General features: G+C 34.8%; 1 protein-coding gene and 1 long non-coding RNA gene across 3 annotated transcripts in view; one reads left to right on the top strand and one right to left on the bottom strand.

The window, feature by feature from the left end:
- Window positions 1-4,101, top strand: part of LOC145975428 (uncharacterized) — a 36,513-nt gene extending 32,412 nt beyond the window's left edge. The window contains exon 2 of the mRNA XM_083105911.1: window positions 374-4,101. Coding sequence (XP_082962037.1) covers window positions 374-2,224 — 1,851 coding nt within the window. The 3' untranslated portion in view covers window positions 2,225-4,101. The remainder of the gene's footprint in view (window positions 1-373) is intronic.
- LOC145975430 (uncharacterized) overlaps window positions 1-5,472 on the bottom strand; it is a 50,774-nt gene extending 45,302 nt beyond the window's left edge. Inside the window, exon 1 of one of the 2 annotated variants that reach the window (XR_014439971.1) lies at window positions 5,250-5,472. This is a non-coding gene — a long non-coding RNA (uncharacterized LOC145975430). The remainder of the gene's footprint in view (window positions 1-5,249) is intronic. The other variant, XR_014439970.1, reaches the window with a different exon arrangement.
- Between the last annotated feature and the right edge of the window lie 18,247 nt (window positions 5,473-23,719).

Raw genomic sequence — 23,719 nt, 5'->3', positions numbered from 1 at the left:
TTTTTATCAGAATTTTCAATAATTTTTCTCTCAATTAAAATATCGACATATGAACAAAGAATTTCTGAGCTGTAGTCGATTGAAACTTAGAGAATTTAATTTTTCATCAAATTTTTAGATTTTAATGTTTTATCAATTTTTAGATTTATAGATTATTAGATTATTAGATTTATTGATTTAATCTTAAACATTAAAATGTAATATTTAAAACGAAAAATATATAATCTGCGATTAAACTCTACTAAAGAGAGAATTTTACTAGGAATATTTTCTAAACACGCCCATCTATAATATACTTATCTATTTTGTTTGATTATGAAATAAATATTCGAGACTCGAAATACAATATTAATTAATACAACGTGCCTTTCAGGTAGTGTTTCAGGCGACTCTGGTCTGGGAGGAGACCCGCGGCGCTCCAGCGAAGAAAAACGATGTTCTCGCCGGCACGGAATTTTTGTCGGTTTTTATAAACGGCGCCATGGCGCCGACGCCACAGCGACGTCGGGGTTTTCGGCGCGGTCAACACGCGGCTTCATCGACGGGCGACAGCGCGACCGCCGAGTCGCATCAACACGAAGCGTCAATCTACCGAATATCTCGAAATCCGAGCGGCGGTCGACCGATCTCGGTGTCGAGACCGCAAACGAACGGCCGGGACGACGTCGTACGCTTCTATCCTATAAGCCAGAAAACGTTGGAGCACCGGCAACAGAATCTGGCGTCGTTGATCGACGTTCTGAGCACACCCGGAATAAGCTCGACGCGTCTGACACCGTCGAGTGCGGCAACGACGACGACGACGACGACGACGAGCGCGTCTCCATCGTCGTCGCCGCCGATTTTCCAAGATCGAACAACCTCGATATCGAACGGGACCAATGGATCTGGCATCATCGGCAAAAGCGTTAGCCGACAGAAGGTGATCGGCGTCAGCGTCACGTCCACGGTCGAGGCTACACCATACAAGGTGCGCGTCGAGCATTACGACAACGCTGACACCGCGGTGGTGACACGACCACCGAGTCTGGAGTCTCCCGTGAGTAGAGAAATTATTAAGGAATCAACTAGAGAATCAATTAGAAGCACAACGAGCACCAGCAGGCCATCGTCTACAACAACGACAACGTCGACGACGACAACGACGACGACAACGACGCTACCGCCAGCCCGATTCGTCACTGAGGAGCTCAGTAATATCGTCTCGGAGTCTAACAGAAGCGAATTCTCCGTCGACGAGGACTCGTTGAGGACTAGCTGGCACGGCCGCGTGACCATGACACCTCGAATCCAGGAGATCCCTTCGTTCGCAGAAAGGAACGGAAACGAAGAAACTAATGAAACCACGCATATCGACATTGACGCGATCACCCTTCCGACAGAGGAGAATTACGAGCTGCCTGTGGAGAACTCGGAACCACGCGAGTTGAACGAGGAACTGTCAGAGACGCCATCGGATCGGCTTCAAGGACGCAAGATGGGACGTCATTACGATGCGCCGCTGTACAATCGCTCAAGCCCGAAACTCTACAGTCAATCGTCCAAGACGTACAAACCCGTGCGTACTTACAACGAACCCGCCAAGATGTACAGCGAGCCGGCCAAGGTCTACAGCGATCCTGAACGAGTATACGGGGAACCGGCTAAAGTCTACAGCGAGCCTGCCAAAGTTTATAGTGAACCGGCCAAGGTTTACAGCGAGCCTGCTAAGATCTACAGCGAACCCGCCAAGGTCTACGGCGAGCCGGAAAAGATCTACTCCGAACCGTCAAAGATCTATTCGGAACCGGCCAAGGTTTATTCCGAGCCGGCCAAAATTTACTCGCAGCCGGCCAAGATATACAGTGAACCTAGCAAGGTATACGACTCCGAGGGCCAACCGGTGAACCGCCAACAGCACGGTGGTGAACCCGACGAGGAAAACTACGAAATTGACGAATCGGTCAGCGTCGGCAGCAACGGTAACGTCCACGGGCCGCAATTGGTCGTCACGGAAGAAACCCCGGGTGCGTCCGAGGACGGACACAAAGTCGGTTATGTGGTCGAAGGGAGGAACTACAGGAAGTACAGGGTCGAGGAGAGGACACCGGATGGCTTCATCGTGGGCGAGTACGGCGTCGTCAGTCATGACGATGGTTCACTACGCGGCGTCAGGTACACCGCCGATGGAACCATCAATCCACAGCTCATCTATGACGCTCTAATGAAGTTTCTCGCTCTGTGAGCATCGCGATAACGTAGGATAGGAAAGATGAAGAGGACGAGGTGGCTCCGGCGGCGTCGTCGACGAGACGAACACGACTGATTCTTTTGCTCTTGCCAACTCAACTGCCTCAACAATTAATTTTAAGGACGATATGTTTCTTAGGATCTAAGGAAGAGCCTGTTCGATCAAGGCAACTCGCCGCGCGCGTCACCGAGCAGAGGACCGAAAGGTCGATCGAAACCGACGTACGAAAGTCGAATCTCGATGTTCAGATTCAGATTGCGAAACGCTGACAGATGAAAGTTATTCTTTGGGCGGCGAAAGTACGAACTTTTGTGCGCGGTGCTGCTCGATGGCCTTTGACGATTGTGGCAACCGATCGAAGTGGTTGTCGAATGTTTTTCTTACGGGTTATTCGCAAAGATTCTCGAGAACGTGAATCATTAAAATGTTTCTAGTGCGCGAGAGCTTGCATTTGGGTGACGACATGCATCGATTTAGACAATTTTCAATTATAATATCAACAATGACACAATTATTAATTTCACATCTGTAAATTTTATACATTCTACAATAATCTGATACTCTTAAAAAACATGATAATTAATTATTTTAGTTATAGAATGAATGTGAAAACTGTGCGATCTTTAAGCTTGACAAAAACAAAATGCTTGACAACAAAATATTGAGAAAATGTCTAATTCTGATGCGATATCGATGCAACTGTAATTTGAAATCAACTTGAAGCTTTTATCGACATTTTTTTATGTATTATATATTAGAAAGATTAATGTGAGTTGTGTATGTATGTATGTGGCAAGAGATCTGTATTAATTAAAGATTAATTTAATCGAAAGGGGATTTTTTACGCATTACTCGCTATTATGCCAAAGTTAACGCTAAAACATTCAGACTTTTCTTATTGTCTTTAAAATCTAGGAAATATTCAGCTTAATTCTGCATACTAAATATAATTTATTGTCGAATTTTATGAAGCATGTATTTTTAGACTTTACTATAATAATATCTAAAAAAACATGTTATTGAAGTATATGTTATCGAAGTGTCTGAATATGTCTGAATGTTCTAACGTTAATAGCTTCCGAAATCATTGACCAAGTGTTCCCTTCGTGTGCTTTTATTGCGGTCACGCTTCTGCGATGAAGAGGTAAACGAAAAAGTTGCAGCTGCCAGGGTCCTCTAAGAATGAGCCTCCGAATTAAAGAACAGACCCCGCAGTTGCAATGGATGGACCGACTTGTCGCGGCAGCATTTCTGCATGTCTCCTAGCTCTAATTGTAAGTTCCCCATATAGATCTTAAAGTTGCCTCTCTCCCTCCTCCGTCAAAAGAAATATCTCAATCAACGAGAAAGTTCCGTTTTTTTTTTCGCGTAGTGTCGATTGTTTTATTTAATATTTGAAACTAGCTCCGTTTTCTCTCATTACCTCAGTCCTTTGAGATAGTTCCTCTCGCCATGCAATATCAAGCGAGCAAATATATATCCTAAGCGCGAGAAACGTTTCGCGAAACTCGGAAAAAGTATGTACGGGTGTTTCAAAATCATCGCTGCTTCTCTTTTGAACAGTTACAGAAACACCGGTGCGTTATTTGTGGACACTATATCATATATCTTTCGCGTATTGCTCACATTCGTAGGCTATAAGTAATATCGCAATTATTCTATTTTACTCTCCCATATGTACACTTCTAAAGCATTCCGATATGTTACAGACACTATCTCTAAGAACTCTACTCGTATAAGTATCCTAGACAACATTTATACTATTAATCTTATAACATGTATAGTGCTGTGCGTGCAGCCACCGCCATTTTTCAACGACAACTTTGTAATAAATTCATATTGTGAAGATAAAGTATTTGAAAATTATTTTACCTTAACTATAAAATAAATCTTCTTGTGAATTCTAATGCAGAAAGTCAACTTTTTCTCGATGTAAAGACAAAGGCTACGAAATTTACTACTGGTTTTGGAAATCTATAGTTCACTAATTAATAATTATAAAAATATTATTGCGTTTTGACATTTCTTAAACTTGTCGCGATCGTAATTCAAGAAATATTAAGGACATAATGATGTACAATATTATTGTTTATATACAGCGATTTTGTTGTTATTTGAAATCAATGAAACTCAAACGAATAAAAACCGTGTTGTGTTTTTGTATTATTACGTATATTATAGATCTCCAATAGTGGCAATGTAAATTTCAGAACGTAGTAAAATCAAAAATATTAGCATGAATTAGAATCGCTTATAGAGATTTTTATGTTTCTTTATTACAACTATTTAGAATTTTAGAATCTTCGGTAACCATCCTCATTATCAAAAAAATAAAATCTGATGTATTGCATAATTAAGTGTTATATTGTTGATTTGTTGCTCTAATTTTGAATTTATTTTTCCTTAGGAGGAAATTGGCATTAATAATGAAGATGTCTATTTAACATTTAAATCAGTATCTTCTCTTCCGAAAAATACTTAGCGAATCGTAAATAAAATGTAAATATTAATTGCTCAAATATATTGGGAATATAAACATTTCAAAAATATTAATTTTTTTATAGATAAATATTTATTTATAATTACAATTACAATTTTATGAAAAGATAAATTTTTAGATGAACAAATTATATATGTTATAATATAATAATAAATAATAGCAAATATAAATACAATAGTAAATATTATAATAAAATAGTTAAAAGTAAAAAGTTAACGTTAATAAAGCTTGATATTGAATTATTAATAAAAAGTAAAAAGAAAAAGTTAAAGTTCATAAAGCTTGATATTGAATTATTTTCCAAGAGAGAGAATTATTATCAAAACTTATTATTCGAAATAAATTTAAAAAGTAATCAAAAACACACTTTATATTATCACAAAATAAATATTATGTTGTTATGATTATTTATTCTTCTACACTTTTTATATTAGAATGTTTTTTATCATAAAAATAAGTGAGCAATTAATTTTTACAAATAACAGATGAAAAATTAACAAAATTAAATAAATTACTCACCTCACAGCTGCTCCGTCATCATTCGATGCTTCTCCGAATTTTGTCCTTCTCTTTTGTTTATTCTTTGTTGTTCCTTCGTAACTTTACGAGAGTGATATTTTCATGAGAACACCATTAATTACGATCACACAATTTCACATAGCACTTCTATTAATTACACGTGATATTCACTTTACATTTTATTGCGACGAGAGAATGCAAAATTTACGATTACATAAAATTACGATTCACTCGGCACTAAAAAACACGCAGTCGAAACCACGGAATGTTAGTTTACAAAAATTAATTAATCATGCGGTTATATAATCGATAATAGTGATAATTTTGTAAGAAATTATCGCGTCGTACTTCTCTAAGTACTTGTCGCGGTCACAGTTCGAGAGATACTAAAAGGACACGTAGCGAAGTGACGTACGACGCTATTGTTTACATTCCGTGATCTTGTTATCATCTGCGTAATACAACTCGAACGGACAAAAACCGTCGCGCTGTGTTGTCATATTATCTCTCAAAATCAATCGCGATGAAAATTTAATATTTTTGTTTATTTACGTTTCTTGATCAAGTTAATTAGCGATTAATTTTGATGTTTCCTTTTATTTATAATTCGCTATACGAGTATTTTTTTAAAGTGACAATACTAGTTAATAATGTTAATTAATTAGTTAATAATGTTAATAATGTTAAGAATGTTAATATTAGTAATGTTAATTTAACATTTTTATTTTTAATATCATTCTATTGGAGAGCGTTAAATTCGAATTAAAACAAAAAATTAGCAATAAATTAGAACTTAATATATATTGAAATTTAATTTTTCATATTGGGAAATTAATTGAGATCTATTTAGAGAACGTGTTTTATAAGTATAAGATAAAAATTTGCAATAATTAAATAAACGATTATTTAACGAGAGTTTTAATGAAGATTAATTAGAAGAAAGATCGGTCAAGAGATTATAAAGAAAGGTTTATTCTCTTTGTGAATATCCACGATCCTTGGTTTTTTTATGACTTAATGATCATGCTAATAATAATTCTCATTTTGCTTGTAAATCATGTAATAATATTACACTGTGATCAATGTATATCGAAGCAGAATGACATTAATGATAGTATTCTGCTCGTATATTTTTAGTAAAAAATATATTGACAGCAATTCAATATTTCTTCGCAACAATTTTCATTGGACAGCTTGCTGGTTCGTTTGCTATAAAAGAAGACAGACTCATATATCAAACAAAATTTTAATAATTCACAAAATTTTTACGATCATCATTCGAAAGGTTGTAAAAGTCAATAATCTCGGATACAAGTTTAAGAGCGAGAGTATACATTTTAGAATTTTATATTTCGACATCTTTTTACAATGAAATAAATCGATTGATTATATATATATGTAAAGGAAAATTCTAAACATTTTAAAAATCTTTATTAAAATCTAATCTTTTTAATCTTAATTAAAAATAATTCAGAATTCAAAGATCTTATAGTCTACACGTTCGAGTGGTCGATGTAAAGACGATGGTATTAAAAGTCGAATCGCACGAGTTTAAACGTTAAGCTACTTAGTCATGTCAAAATCATAAATTCGACGACCATCGAAGGCGCGATCATTCTCTATTTAACATCCTTACGATAGATGACATCTCCCGTATTAAATTCTGCCACATCAATTAAAATCCCCGCTCGCGGCGATCGAAACGGAACTCCAGAATCCAAAATACTCAGGCGTGGACGGGATTGATAGTCATGTACGACAACGACACTGTGACTGGTTCTTCATTATCTTGGCGCCAGACAGGAATTACTCGCGCGTTTTAGGGGCAGTGAACGTCCTTGAAGGCCAGGCAATTTTCTTCTCCGAATATGTCCATCCGTATTTCGATAACCCGACGTCTATCGATAATCGCAACGATCTATTTCAAACAACGATTGTTGTCGAAATCGCGATCAATGTTTTGAATAATATTCTGCATGCTATGAAAAAATCTAACAATAAGCGTCATGATGGTATAGATTTGTATTAAACAAATTAAATATCGGATTTAATAATTAATAATTAATCTTTAATATTATAACATTTAATTTAATATTTAAAAATTAATATTTAATAATATCAAATTCAATATTTAGTAATTAATTTGTAATTGCATAATATAGTTGCAAACAAATGTTAATTTAATACAAAATTTACTTAATAAACAAATTAATTATTAAATGTTATTAAATATTAAATTAAAATATTTATTATTAAATATTAAATATTAAATAAATTTTGTGTTAAATTAACATTTATTTGCAACTATATTATCTAATTACTAATCAAAACATATATTTCTTTCCTTCTCACTTTTTTGTAATTAAATCTATTTAATTAAATATATTTAATTTTATATATATATAATGCTTGTTTAGCTTTTATAATATTATTATGATTAATGGATATCCCGCGGAATCATTTATCTCCGAAATTCCCTTGCTTGCCTTACAAGCAGAGGCGTTCTCATAAATTATGATAATAAATCCGGCTTACGTCGAATCTGATGTGAGAAGTGGATATCTCGGCATCGATTAAGTCAACAATGCACGTGCGATGAAATGTATGTAAATTACATACATAAAATAAAACAATGGCTTCTGCTTCAGCAAATCAATATCAATCATAATTTATCTTTGGTGTTAATTTGTGCATTTAGAAATAAAATTCCTCCAGTATCCTTATCCTTCGAAAAACTAATATCCGATTCGATTTCCAATTCTGCGCTTTACTCTGTATCAAACTTAAATTATACTAAGATTACACTTATATCTTTAAGCATTTATTATCTGAAAGAGTCTTATTTTAGGGATTTCTTCACCGCTTTCAGATTTTTTATGTGCATATGATTTTAAAGTGTTTTTATATTTTAGAAGCTAATACGAAGCTAATAAAAATATTTCTTAAATATACATAATACATTTCTAACGTTTTCCTTAAATTTTTATAAAATAATTTTCTCTCTTTATCAAAAAATATATTTAAAAATTTTTATACACAATATTTCCAATCGATCACAACCTAGGCGCTGTCTAGCCACATAGATGGAACTAGGTGACTCTCACCTCACCTCAACCTGCCTCAACTCAGGTGAGAGTCGATAAACTAGGAGAAGATCTTACCGCTATACGGTCGGATTATCGTGTACGCTGTGTGCTGGATTAAGAGAAGAGCGGCGTTCAAAGGACCAATCGTCGAGGTTTCAACGGCGAATAAACACGGTCACGCGACTCCGCCACTCGATATATCGTCCGTCGACGTGCGCCGCCCGGTCACGCTTCTTATTGTGCAAATAATTGAAATACTAATCCCCTTTACCCTCGCGCTGACAGTCAGGACGTGATCGGACGTAGCGCAACGACCCGCTATTTAGGATTGCGTACTCGAGAGGGTGCGAGCCCGGAACGGGATGTGCCCCGCAAAAGTGGAAGCAAACGCGCGACACGCACCCACCCCGCGGGGATACACGTGACTTCGATACGCTTTCGCTTTAAACTATCGTCGAGACGTCTCGTATATTTGCACGCGCGACAAGGGAAACTTTAGATTGTGTTACAATTGAAAAAAAGATCGCTCTCGCGCGATTCTAAGGGTGAAAGATTAGGGAATCAATGCGCGAAAACCAGAAAATCCTCGTTTTCAGAAGTTGAAGAGAGATCGTCGAATCTTTCAGAATGTAGAACAATGGAATATAGATTGAAATCTTTTCTTTGAAGAAGAATTTAGAGATCAAACTTATTTATAACTTTGAATAATTTTAAATATAAAAATTCAAATTTTTATATAAGGGGTTTCGAATTTTTTTAGTTTTTATTTTTTATTAATTCAAGAAAAAGAAACTAAAAATTAAAATAATAAACTCTTAACATCTTTTTGAAATATAAATATCATAAAAGTATGAAAAGATTATAATTTTTAATTTTAGATTTTATGTTCTAAAAATTCTAACAGTAAATTGTGTTTTTTTGAGTCTTTAGTTTTTGGATTCGTGATATTTAATTTACATTAATTACGCAATTCAAAGAATTTAATAACTGACTGAAACCGAGTCGATATCATTATTAATCAATACGCTACAAACCAATATAATATTACATTACGAACAATCAGACAATCGGGCAAATGCGGAAGAAGCATCTTTGCAAGCGATTTGAATGATTACGTACAGAGGATAACGAGCGGGAAATTAGCGGTGCGTGAAGGTACCAAGAGTGGCAAGGTATGCCACCTGTGTGCGTACTGTTCCTGTCACAATAAGGGGAAAATCTACTCGACAGTGTGATAAAGAGGGAGAGAAAGGAAGCTCGGTATATCCTTCGCAACTCGTCACTCCTCCCACGCCCTTATTCCTTGAAGAAGGATCTACGGCTCGCAACGCGACTGGTACAAAGGCAGTCAACGAAGGCATTCAGAGCCAACGTAGATCCTCGATAAAACATTGAATACTGCGTCCATTCAAAATCTATCCTTCTTCCCTCGCCTCTTCAACAGCCGCTTCTGTTCTCCGCCCGTGGACTCCTTAGGATGCACGCCTACAAAACGAATTGAAAATGTCGTCGCATCTCAGTCCGTACAATCTTGAATCTTGCGACTGCTCGTCTAGTTTGGAATCCGAACGATCTAAGACGGCTGCTGCGCGACATAAAGATGAACGAATTTCGATTACGGCTTTACGAGTCATTGACAGTGATGTCGAACGAGTCGCTGCCTTGCATATAAAGAAGATCGATGTGGAAACTATATTAATCATACTACATTATCTTGAGCAATATCGAGGATTTTTATCGAGTTTAAAAAAATCTTTTAATAACGCTGTTCAATAGATGAAGAACTCGATATTACATTACTCGACGACCATGAATTTAACTTTGTGGAAGCTGATGGCCTTAAAATATACTATAAATGATACAAGCTAGCGTGGGATATCTCTTCATCCCTAATTATCATTTTACTTGTCGCGTTAAAATATATCAACCATCTTGAGAAAATATCTTGAGATATAAATGTACAGACACTCGCCTTCCGACAAAGAAATTTGTGTTGCAATCGAATCTGTATCCTGCTATCAAATTCATCGACAAGAACCGTCTATGACTGAATAATTTTAGCAAGTCCTCGATGGTCGAAAATATCGTTCGAGCAAACAGTAATTAAATAGCGGCTCTAAAATTTCTTGCTCTCTCCGTCTCTCTTGCCTTCTCTCGATCTACATACATAATTATCCATCATAATCATTTATCTCTCACGGCAATTAAAATCACACAGCAAAATAAGAGCATTTTCATCGGATTATTATCGCGTATTCCGACACTCATATCCCTAATTAAGTCCCGACATGAACGAGCACCTTTCATATTTTATCTCCGATTCTGTGCGTCATCGATGGGTTATAATGGAGGAGTAATTTGTCACATCGAGCATCGACATCGCACCAACATTGGACGCAACCGCGTTAAGTGATTTGTCCTTGCCATCCCGAGGAGCCGCCATTATACACCGTTGTGAATATAGATGCTTGGCGAGACGGGGAGAACCGCTTTTCCTCCAAAAGGGATCCGCAAAACGAGGACCTTAATGTTGAATGTTACTCGCGCTGCTACGAATCAATCATCATCTGTTGTTAATTCCTCGGGAGAATCCATCTTACTCACGCGTTAATTATTGATAATTAATGTTTGGAGTATAAGAGATTAAAGATCCTTTTCCATTTTTTATCATATAGAAGGGAATAAAAATTGGATTATAAATAGAAAATAAAAAACATAGAATATTAAAATTAATAAAAATAAGAAATTAATGACAGATATACAAGAAAAAATTACACAAATATACAAAATTGATATAGAAAACAAATAAAGAATTGAATTAGAAAACAAATAAAGATCTTTGTTTTCTTGATTGTGAAAAATTTTTCAAAATATGGCCATAACCATAAAAATTAGAGAAGCCACGGTTTCCCAATAAACCTTTCTGAAGGATTGAAGGTCGAGCAAACTTTCCCACAAAACTCTTCTGAAAGGCGAACGAAATGCGGGTCGATGTCGGCTAAGATGTTTTTGTCTTTCAAGTACCGAAAAGAGAGAGAGTTTTTCTCGACCGTAGAACTCCGACTCTCGTGCGTATTCACGCATACGCTCGCACACGCGTGCACGCCATTATTTCTCGAGCCCTCCGCGAAGCACTCCATCCCTCCCGCTGACTCGCACTTGCCCCGACATCCTCGTGCTCCCTTCCGAAACAAATATTTATATCACGAGCACCCGCTGCGCCTTTGTGGAATCCGTGTCGACCACTCTTGTTCCGATTAATTCCTAAGCGGGACTATCTTTTACCTCTGTTATTTTGCGCGAATACTCTCGCTCTCTTTATTGAATATGGTTCCGCCAAATTTGGAATTTTTTCCTCAATTATTGGTAGAAATGTAGAGGGATGATAATATCGGACATGGAGAATGTATTTTCTAATTTTTATTAAAATATATGACGTATAAATGATTGCGTTTATATATATACTCCTGGACAAAATTAACTCATAATTTTTTTTCACTTTTTCTTTAAAATTTTTCGTTAAAATTTAAATATCAGCTTTTAAAGAAAAAGTGAAAAAAAATTATGCGTTAATTTTGTCCAGGAGTATAGATACAGTTTTGAAATCTTGTTAGTAAATTTTTGGAGACAATAAAATAGAAAATATTTTAAAATATACTTAATCTTTTTGTGACACTTTATTAGGATTTCAGTACGGTATCTTACCTTACCGTTTTCTATTGAGTTTTTGCAGTAGTTAATTCGTTTTTTTTCCCTATTTTTTCATCCCTAGTCCCTTCTTTACGTTCACTATGCAGAAAGAAGTATTACTGGGTAATATATAAATGGTTCCGGAAACCTGTCAAGTAATAAAATTTTGCAAAAAAATGTTATGAATTTCTTATTCATCAATTGTTATTATATATTATTATCAATTGTTAAAATTTACTATTAATAGATAATTTTTACAGATATTTATGTAGCGTTATAAAATTATGTTTTTAATATTTTTTTTAGTATAGTAAAATCATTTCGCAAGTCTACATGTCTCATGGAAGAAAAACTAATTAATAAAAGTAGTCTTTTACGTGAAAACGATTCAAGAATGGTTTTTAAATCGAATATATATGTGATGATTTTTCTACCAATATTTACAGAATTTGAATTTACAGAACACATACATTGATTAGCTTGTTTCGTTCGTATGTATGCGAGCACTCGAGCGTGGATGGCATTACGCGTCATCAGCTAGTTGACTAATGAGCTCCATATGACGATTGCACGACATTGCGGAGCCGCGAGTTCTCATGGATATTCACGTGAGCCACGTGTATGGTGACGAGGGTGAATGCGTTTCGTGCAAGCGGGTTGCATGACGTGCTCTACAATTTGCATCGTAACTTTGTACTCCGCGAAAGGCACGATGTCGTCCTCCCCCGCATTTTTCCTTCGTTGGACTCTTTGTGGTTTTCGATACATGATAAATTAATGATCACTGATGCATTATCTCTCCGTCTACAACATTTCTTTTTGCATCGAATATACTATAAAGATTATCTCTCGATACTCTCTATCGCTCCGACTTTATAAAATTGTATTCCTGGAGAAAAAAAAGTTATATCGATGAATATTGGAATTTTTTAAATTTATTAATGTAAGACGTGTAACATGCGTATAATTAATGGATTATATAATAGACTATTATAATAGCTATTTACGTTATCGAAATTTAATTATAATTGGGGATTTTAAATTACTACTATTTTTGGGGAGCTTACATCGATATGTAATTTATTAGACATGATGATATAGAATTTTTGTCATTCGTTCCTGAAGTGTACCGGCAGAAATTCACACGTGGCGTACGGAAGGGAGTCGGCCTTCGAACAGGTCACATAATACATCGTGTATAGTTAAGCGTATGTCACGTTGCACCATTGTGGCACGAACGACCACTATAAGACGCGTCGTAGGGTACATCGCGCATGCGGGAGCCGTTTGTAGGCGGATGTTCCGGAAGGCGTGGTGTGTGATTTGATCTCTACATTCCCCTTCTCTGATTCTTAATGGTTCCATTAACACCTGGTCGCATCCCTTTCTCGCTCTCCATTATCTCTTGTGTCATCAACATAACAAATTTAAAGAAGCAAGTGGATAAAGGAAAAATATGTCGCAATAATTAATTGATAAGAGACTTTAAAACTTAATTAATAAGTGTAATAATTTGATTTTTTCTTATCGTACAGCAGTATTTTTGTCATAAGATTGTCAAATTTCCAGATACATACAAACTGAGAAATTAAAATAAATAATGATCTTTTTATTTAAAATTTGCAAAAGAAAGCCCTTTAAGGTAAGTGAACGCTTTCTTAATCAAATCGTTAATTGTAAAAGACGGAATTCGCAGATACATCGTGCGTTTTCTAACTCGTCCTCTTTTTTCGATCACTATAAATCAGACACCATAATCCAATCGCACAAGGTCGCACGACGCGAAAATAGCGTCGCTTATGAAAACCACCCCCGCCCGCGACATACATTTCGCGCGCCATCGGTGAGGCACAAAGGGGGGCAGGATGACGGCGCTCGCTTCCATTTCAACAAGGAGTGCGCATTCGTCGTTTGCGATCCGGCACGGGCATAAATCGTGGCCGCGATAATGGAATTCTCAACGGGGGTCGCATTGACACGGCTGCGAAATGTCGTGCGCCGGGGGAAGCGAATAGAGATCAGGCGTCGCGACTGAGGGCGGTGTCGCAAGGATGAGGGAATATGACGGAGAAACGATGCTGCACGAATACTTTAGTATACGGGGTGCTTCAGGTTTGTCTTGTTATAAATTAAAAGAAATAAATAAATATAAAGAATACATTTTAAAAAGTTTAATATTTGTGTGTGTCTTAAAAAACAAACTATTGTATGTCGAAAGATGAGATATTTATACATTATGTTAATTACTTTATATGCAAAATTTCTCTCCCTTTGTCTCTTTTTTTATACTTCTAATTAAAGACTTTTAATTTAAAATTTTATTATAACAAAATTTTAATTTAAGAATTTAATTATAAAGCTGTTTACGCTAAATAATAATTGAATTACAATTGAAATAAGAATTGAATTAATAACATAGAATTTTCGCGGATGTAAAGGAGCACCTGGTATATATGTCTGTACCTTACATTCGAATGATTAGATTAACCGACGACGATGGTTCTCGTGTGAACGCTCCCATAGAAGCGACACGTGCGTTCCGTTTTCTTTCCTTTTTTCGTATATTCTCCTATGAATTTCTATCTTTTTCTCTCATCGTCGCGCTATTCCCTACCTTGATCGTCGCGCATCATGCTCCGCATGAATCACGCATCTCCACCCCGTGATACCTTTTCTTCTCTGTTTATCTCGCGCCATGCCGATAAAATTGAAAAATTGATTGATGACATCCGATTAACAATTCCTGATGAATAATTATTCATTTTTCACTAATGATACTTATGATAAAATAATCTAGAATATATAAATGAAAAAGATTTTACATTTATCTGTTAAAACTTGATTTGCTTGAAAATTCTTAAGGGGATGAATGCAATTATATAATAAATTTATCTATTTTTATATTTTTTTTTCTTAACATTGAGTTATTAGCATAGCTGAATAATTTTTTTATACTTTCTGTCTCATATGTTTAGTTACACTTTGATCAATGTTTTTGTTGAATAAGATTTTTATAAATTTTAATTATAATTTTTTTTTAAATATGATCAACTTTTTTGGAGATTTTCATTGTTCGTAATTTTTAATAGATTAATAAAATTATACATAAATGTTAAATGTTAAAAAATGTATTATAATAACCGTAATATAAAAACCATAATATAGTATAATTTTTATTGATCATTATTTTGATAACATGATAATATTAATAATGATATATTGACTTACAATTTTATGTGTTAATTATAATATAATATGGCAATGAACATGGCGATAAAATATAATACAGTTACCTTAACTTTCAAGTTAATTGTGTTAACTATGAATCATTCGCTTACATTTTATGACAACATAATGACTATAGAAAAGTTTCTTGTAGTTTCGACATACTCGTATTTATGACGCTTTTTTCGACAGACTGACAAACGTAACGATTTCGGAGGTTCAATACTCATATATTTTATGATATTTAAGGCCTTTTTTTGTTTTCTTGAACAATATAGACGACCATTAACGAAATTTTGGATTGTTTGGAAAGAGTTGTCTAGTCTTTTATATATATATACAATAAAAAATGTTAATTATAACATTTTTCACATGTCCCAGAAAGTCCACTCTAAATTTTAAGTTAAAATAACTCATTCGTCGTATGTTACTTATTGACAAACTAAAAATGTTAAATAATTGACACGATACTTTACATTTATTTTTGTTATTGTGACTTTAAGTATAATGTAATAACATATAAATTAATTAAAAATTGTTGAAAATGAAAAAATAGTTATAATAAATCGTCAGAAATGTTGAGGACATTAACATATAATAGTAATTATTTTAACTTAAATTATTTGTAATAGAAACATTTGATTTTAGTAAATTTGATTATTTTTGTATGTCAAAGTTCAAGATTATTTGAAGATTCACTTTAACTTTTCTTACAATGTTAAACTAACTTTGAGACATGTTGATTGTTTAAAATGATTATGTTAAAAATACTCAAAATAATATTCCATTTCTAAGAGACATATACAAAGTGTTAAGTTGTGAAGTTGACATAAATATAATACACGAAAATGTTATAAAAATAATAACATATAGATTGTATGTTAATTTTACATTGAAGTACTAATCAAAACGTGGTAACACAAGAAAATTTTAATATGGACACACAATTTTTTATTGTGTATGTATATATACATAGTGTAATTTTACGTATGTACATTTACATATGTAATATGAATAATTAATATATATATATATATATATATATATATATATATATATGTACATAATTATTCGTATTACATATGTAAATATACATACGTAAAATTACACAATGTAACTCGATTTTTTTACGAAAACTTTAAAAGAAAAGCTGCAATATTGTTTCTTATAATAATCCATTAAATTTCTAATGCTACATTTTTACGAAATTATTTACGCGAAAAATTTCATTCGAATATATAATATATAATTACATGCTTAGAAAATAAATAAATAATATAGATACGGAAAACTGTGTGAGAAAAAGATATTTCTTATCCGTTACGAAAATTGAAGCAAACTTGAAGAACACACACACGCACACACACATATATAAAATAAATATTTTAATACTATAAACAAATCAATTTTGCTTTATCTCGCTTTATCTCGCTTTATCTTGCTTTACGGTAAACTCTTCTTAAATGAATTTTTGTTTAATATATTATATTACTTATATTACTTTTATTCTCTACAAATTTTAAATTAAATATTGTTAAAATTATTGTATGCAAAGCAAATACAGAATACATATTAGAAACTTTTTGATAATATATATATGACATATGATATATGATATATGACGATAGATTTACGTCTTTTCTTCACATTGATAATAGAATATTTTTAAAGGGTGAAATTGTTTGGCGTAAATAAAAGAAAGATATGCTCATTCTAATTCTTAAATTTGAAAAAAGCTCTATTTTTTGTCGAACTGTGTTCGATCGAACAATACTCTAGTCTAAGAATTCCCACGCTTTTTGTTTACTGTTATAAAAATGTCATAAAAATTATGAAATATGTTTACGAACACTTTCTTATCTCGGAAATGGAGGGAGAAAGCTGTATTGACATTCGTTAGAGGGAAGAAAGAATCCTCACTCAACATGCAATCTCCTGCAATTTTAAACTTGTTTATATAGTAAGCTTTTGTACTTCTTTTTATCAAAAAATACGTTTTCTCTTTATTATAGAATTTTTATTCACCGGCATTGCGCAAGTGGGTAAATCAGCCAGCAATCAACTACCTGCGACGAGATAGTTAAGTCTCACGGTATCCGGAAGAGCTTTGTTTGGCGCGGGCGGGAGTATTGAATAACATGCGTTTTCAAACTAAAGAAGCACTTCGTCAAAAGGCGAATCGTCCGGGCGAGGACGCGAAATGAAAAGGGGGAGGCGAGCGTCGAAACGCCGCTGGTGGAAATTCGAGAAGCCGAAGAGAGGCGAAATGGGAGCGAACGACGGGGCACTCGTTAACAGGGCAAGGAGAACCGGCGAAAAAAAGACGCGCAACTTGTGAAAGGGATGACGAGGTTCTGTCAAAAGAAGACGAGATGCTGTATCTCGAGAGAAAAGAATGGATAAAGCAGAAAAGTGGGGAGATATTACACACAAAAAAAAAGATATAAAAATAGATCAAATATAAGTAATATTTTTTAACAGAAAATTTTATAATAAAGAGAGAATTTTATATATAAATCTGAGATAATAAGTTTATATATATAATATGATTAATTTTTAAATTGATAGAATGATCATTAAACTGTAATAACCCTTAAACTCCAACATTTAATTTTCTCTGAAATAATTCAATATATTGTTTTATTCCTGGAAATAATATTTTAAGTAATTTTATTTTAATTAATTTATATCTTATAACAATAAACGGATGTTATTTTTTGCTGCATATTCACATCGTAAAAATTCTTTATTAGAAATATACAATATAAAATGTAGCTTTAATTTAAATTTCTTGTTCTAGCTTTAAATGATTATTACATAAATTAGTTAAATAAAAAATAGCATATTTAAAAAAATTTTTTAATATTTTTATCTCTAACAACGGAAAGAGAAAAGCAGAGTATAGGAGTGGGTGAAGAATAATGGTGACAAAAGAACGACTGTCAACGTACTGTTAGCAGTGACAGCGGGTTCGAGTTACGTCACTTGGTCGGGGCCATTGCGCTTTTTCAGAGCGACTATTCAAAGCTGCGCTTTACAGTCAATGCGGACAAACGATTACGGGAATCGACGGGGATATTTCTTACATGCTGCTTTGAGAAGACATATTCCTTTCCAAGATGATCCCGTCAAAATGGCCGACCATTGCAAGATCGTAGAAATCAGACCAAATTGTCTTAATAAGAAACGTTATCCAATCTAATTTTGTTATATAATTTTTGGATCTTGATAAAAAAGTATAGGACTTTTCTTTCTCTCTTTTTTTCATTAGATTCGCTTTAACTGAAATCCTTTCACAAAAAAATATAACTGCAGGGACAATCTTTCCATCAAAAGTACGTTACATCATAAAGTCCTTCTTGGCAAGTTAGTTCCACAGGGACGGTTCCCACCGATCGTTTTGCTTTCTCTTTCTTCTGATATAATGACAAGCAGTCTCGTAGTTCGCGCATAGATGAATGCGTAACCAGAGGCCGGATGTCCCCGCCCAGGATGGATGCGCGTCTTGCAAGGTACTCCTCAAGGAGCTCCTTCGTCTTCTTTCTCAAGGTGCGCCGTCTCTGATTTCTGATCTGCTGGCCGGTGCAACTACTTGTCGCTCTGCTCTGCACCGCCCACTTTGAGAACACAAGGAGAACACGAAAACGCCGGAAAGTTCGTTACGTATCATCGGATACCAGACCAACCGACGTCTGATTTTCATAACACAGAACTTCCGGCCGACTAACGGACGTCGACGTCTTCGCATTTTCGTTTTTTACATCTGTATCGTCATGTATGATGAAATTTATGATTCTCGAGCAGCCGGAAGGGGTTATAAGTCGGGTTAGCATAATAGCATATTATCATGCTAGAAAAATCTTTGTGGAAATTTATTAATTGACTCAAGAAGCATTTATATCTTGAACATTTCTTTCTTTCTTTTACATTCTTGAAATGAAGTTTCTTGATAACAAAATTAAAGTATGTCTTTATAGAATATTATAAAGTTATAATTGATTTTCGATGCTTCTTATATAGCATTTTGCATATTAAAAACTCTTTTGAATCGCCGATACATCGTGCTTTCCGCGTGCCAGCTTCCCATGTCAAATTACATTTAACCAGAAATTTGAGTGTTCTCATGAGTGCCGGATTCGCGCATATGGCGGATTTTCGTATGTTTCATCGTCAAAGGGCACCCGCTTTACTCCCCCACGATCAGGTAAAACGCGGGGACCATCACCGATGCTCGCGTTTACACGATATTGACCCGACCATATGCTCGTTAGTTCCCATAACATTACTATCCCATCAATCTTGCTGATACATGCGGTGATATCTAAACGGAGGCAGCAACAGGTAGCTGCGTCATTGTTCTAATCACGTCTCCGATAAGTGAACGATTTGTTCGATTATGTAAATTTTAATTATCTAATTTCAAGTCATTCGCGTTACATCATATCACTTTTATTTAATCAAAAATCGATGAAGAAATATTTATCAAATTATATGTAAAATTATAATCTATGCAAGATTAAAAAATTTAATAAATTAAATGTAATTGTATGATACACAAAACATATTTATATGATTTTAGAATTAATTACATAATATGCTAATGAATAATTGAAGCAGTAAAAGAGCATATAGAAATCTATTATCTTAAAACAATATTATACTAAAAAAAAACAAGATACGCTTTTAAGTTTATTTTCCAGAATATTTGAATAAACTATAGTTTTAAAAATAATTAGAATATATTATTTTCTTAAAGTTATATTAAAATCAAATTGCAATCATTTTACTTGAAATCAAATACATTCATAAGTACTTTATTACTAAAATGGTATACTTGCTTTTACGATTTTCTCTTTTTCCTAGCAATTTTTTTTTATTATTAAATAAGAAAATTATTAATGAGAAATGTAGAAATATAAAGTTCTTTTCACTTTTTATTTTCATATTTTTTATATAATAAGAAATCGCTTACAAAAATGTTCCAAATGCAAATGGAACGAAACTTTATTCTCTAAAGCGAGGAAGCTAGGTGAATTTGGTAAAAGACTGCCGAAGTGGACGATGAAGTCAGTTTAAAATTTTGGGCTTATCCTCCATTAACGCGGTTTTCGTAGTACCTAGCTTGTCGGCCCTTCCTACGTCGGTATTATTTCCTATTCGAGTCCGATACGAAATTCACAGTGCCTATAGTGCACAATAAGTCTACCATATTATGGATTACGGCGACTCCGTCGGGCTTCCCCAAGACGACTTCAAAAAAGAAGGTGCTTCACTACTTATAGAAATGTCAACTTAATTTTGGAAAATCCTTTCTTGCGATTAAGAGGAATCTACTCTCTTTCTTTTTGGCTTACGACGGACTTCCATCAAAGACGAAGAATAGTAAACTTTCGTTATAAAACTTCCATTCCTAAATTTTTTATAACGAATCTATCATTTCACGTAAAAAGTGGATCATCTAACTTGGACGTGATGGACAAAGCTCTAATATTTTTCTCGTTTGGAAAGTAAATCAAATCAATTTTAATTACATTTCTGTCAATTATTTTCAAGATTTTTTAATATATGCTCTGCAAGAAGACAAACTTTTTTAATAAATAAAATCAAATTATTATAATTGTATAAGAATAAAATAAAATTTAATAACAATATTTGAAAGTAATGTTGTCAGCGATATGGATAGATGCGAAACAAAGCTGATCCATGGTTTTCTTCATCTCGCTGAGCCATGTTGAAAATTGAGATCTTTCTGAGATGCGTTTCGAGGTGTTTTTAGAAACGCTAAGGTAGCACACAAACGAGCTATAGAGAAGAAAGATGGAGTGAGATGTTTGAAAAAAGAAGAATATGTGGCTTAAATAATTTTCAGCGTACATAGTAGTGGACTGGTCTTTCGAAACCTCGTTAAATGCAATACTAATAAAGATATAAACATTGAATGGACGTCAGACAGGATTATCTTTCGAAACAGCCTAGGTCACATTGTGATGCTGAGAGATAGCGGCGAGACATCACAGAGCCGGGGATTTACATTAGTTTTTGCTTTTTATGTTTGCGGATTTGGATTTTAAATACGAACATTTCTTCTATGTAGATTTACTCCGTCGTACTACCTAAATTTTTTCTCTTTGTGTTTTCTTGTCCTCATTTACTTGAAGATTAGACCACCCGTTGATACTACTGACGTGATTAGGCTGAAATTGTATTAAATTGGCTTTGTACTAAACTACTACTTATTACTAACTACTTCTTACGAACTGATCCTATTATCAGTTTTTAAGCGCCAAATCTGAGAAATTTTTCGTTCTCGTGATAGGTTTTTGATCTTATCCTCTTCGCACTGCTTTGAGCGCGCTCGCGATGTATTTTTGTATATCTATGAGGTGAGAAATTCGAGAAAAATATTTTCTTTCCTATTCTTACGTCTTTTACATGTAATAGATATCTTTACATGTAATAGATATCTTTACATGTAATAGATATCTTTTGCAAAACAGAGGAAAAGTTTCCTTAAAGAGTTAAATTAAAGAATAAGTTGATATTATATGCATGAATATGGAATGATATACATTCTCCTGCTTTAAAGTCACACCTTAAGTCTACCTTAACTTCCGAACCTGCGTGTTACCATATCGCGAATAAAATCGTCGTCGAATCAGCGACAATCCACGAATAAAATGTCACCCTAAAACAACATTGTTCCCCTCGAACTGTTATTGCACCGCGTTTTCAAGCAGCGCAGAATCCATGATTCTATGGCCGTCGTGGCGGACAATTGTATTTTGATTTCGGTCCCATTACCAGCTGTTTAGGCGCGTTTGCCTTCTTGACAAAGCGACTCGAATCTCTTACTCGGGTCCGCGAAACTTTTCCCCCCTTCGTGAATACGGCGCAGGACGGAGGAGCGCGCCGCAGCCATTGTCAGGCTCCGTATTCCCCGGACAGTTACGTAGATAATCTTCTATCCCAACATATTGCGCCAAAGCCAAAACGGTACACGGTCCGACGAGCATTTGGCCTCGTCGGGCCTGCTGCCTCTCAATGGCGGCCAAGTCGAGGGTGCAAAACATCTCGAGCCGAGGATACGTCTCTATTCGCATAGAAGTTTTTTCCACCACGCGTTCGTGGAACTCTTGAAATGCCAATGTTTGCCGAGGAAAGATCACGGAAAAACGCTGTAAACCCTATATTTGTATTCACGAGAAAATCGTGGATGAGCTTCGCTAATTCTTGGTGATCTGTGATTCACAACTATTTTATGTTAATTGATATTCTGTAAAAATATTGTAATAGAAAAAAAAACAGACTTAAAAATGAAACAACTTTTTCGAAATGAAAATATCGAGAAATATTTGAATTAATTCTTTCATATGTGATATTAATATTCGGGTAATAAGAGCCTATCGCGGATGTAATTGCGTAATAATCAAGACTTTACTTGGAATAATCTCTTGGTTTGAGATTTAATTCCAACAAATTCCCCTCTAACCTCCCTAGATGGAAGTAGGCGAGAAAAATATCGGTCCGAAAGTCGCTGAATCGGGAATCGAACCCGTTTCGATTCCCGATTCAGCGACTTTCGGACCGATATTTTTCTCGCCTACTTCCATCTAGGGAGGTTAAAGGGGAATTTGTTGGAATTAAATCTCAAACCAAGAGATTATTCCAAGTAAAGTCTTGATTATTACGCAATTACATCCGCGATAGGCTCTTATTACCCGAATATTAATATCACATATTTTATATTCGAGAGCCGACATCAAGAAATTTAATGTTTAATTCTTTCATAATTTCTAATTTTTTCAAAAATCTATATAATTGTACAGAAATAATTTGGAAGCAATTTAAACCTTCCATTCTTCAATTATTAAAGACTCGATGCACACGTAAAGGATTAATAATGTGCGCTTATTAATTGAAATTATTGAAGAGGACCCCGAGTGTCTCCTGCGACGCGTCACAAAAATACACCTGGTGCAATCTACGGAGATAGCATCGATTCGAATAGGACTCTTTCGAACGAGGGGGAGCGCGATACGTCATCGAGAGATCCAATCTCCGCGATATTACATCGGTTATGACGGATTCCTGGCGTAATTCATCGAGTGCAGGAACAACTCGCACCCCAACCCGGTTTCGCGTTTACACATACATACAAGACAGACGAAGGGGATCCCGAAGGGATCAGGCATGAGATAATTCAAGATGGAGTCAGGGAGTCAGCCACGGTGCATCTGCCCACGTCGCTATTATTCCAACGATGTATATGCACTCTGTTTAACCTCCGCCGCGTATCTCTTGCTGCCGTTTAATGGCGAAATTTTAACAAAAGTCTACCTTTTACCTGAGCCTACTTTAGGCGCACGCATCAACGAATCTTCAACGGTCGCGGGAGTGAGGGATTTAATTCTGATCTTAAATTATAGCGCGTCTTTTTGCAATGTCGCAGGATTACAGATTATTAACACG

Source organism: Camponotus vicinus, unplaced genomic scaffold (assembly GCF_025532165.1).
Source record: "Camponotus vicinus isolate PSW18456_S1 unplaced genomic scaffold, iyCamVici1.0 SCAF_8, whole genome shotgun sequence".
Lineage (NCBI taxonomy): Eukaryota > Metazoa > Arthropoda > Insecta > Hymenoptera > Formicidae > Camponotus > Camponotus vicinus.
This window is presented reverse-complemented; position numbering and strand designations above follow the sequence as displayed.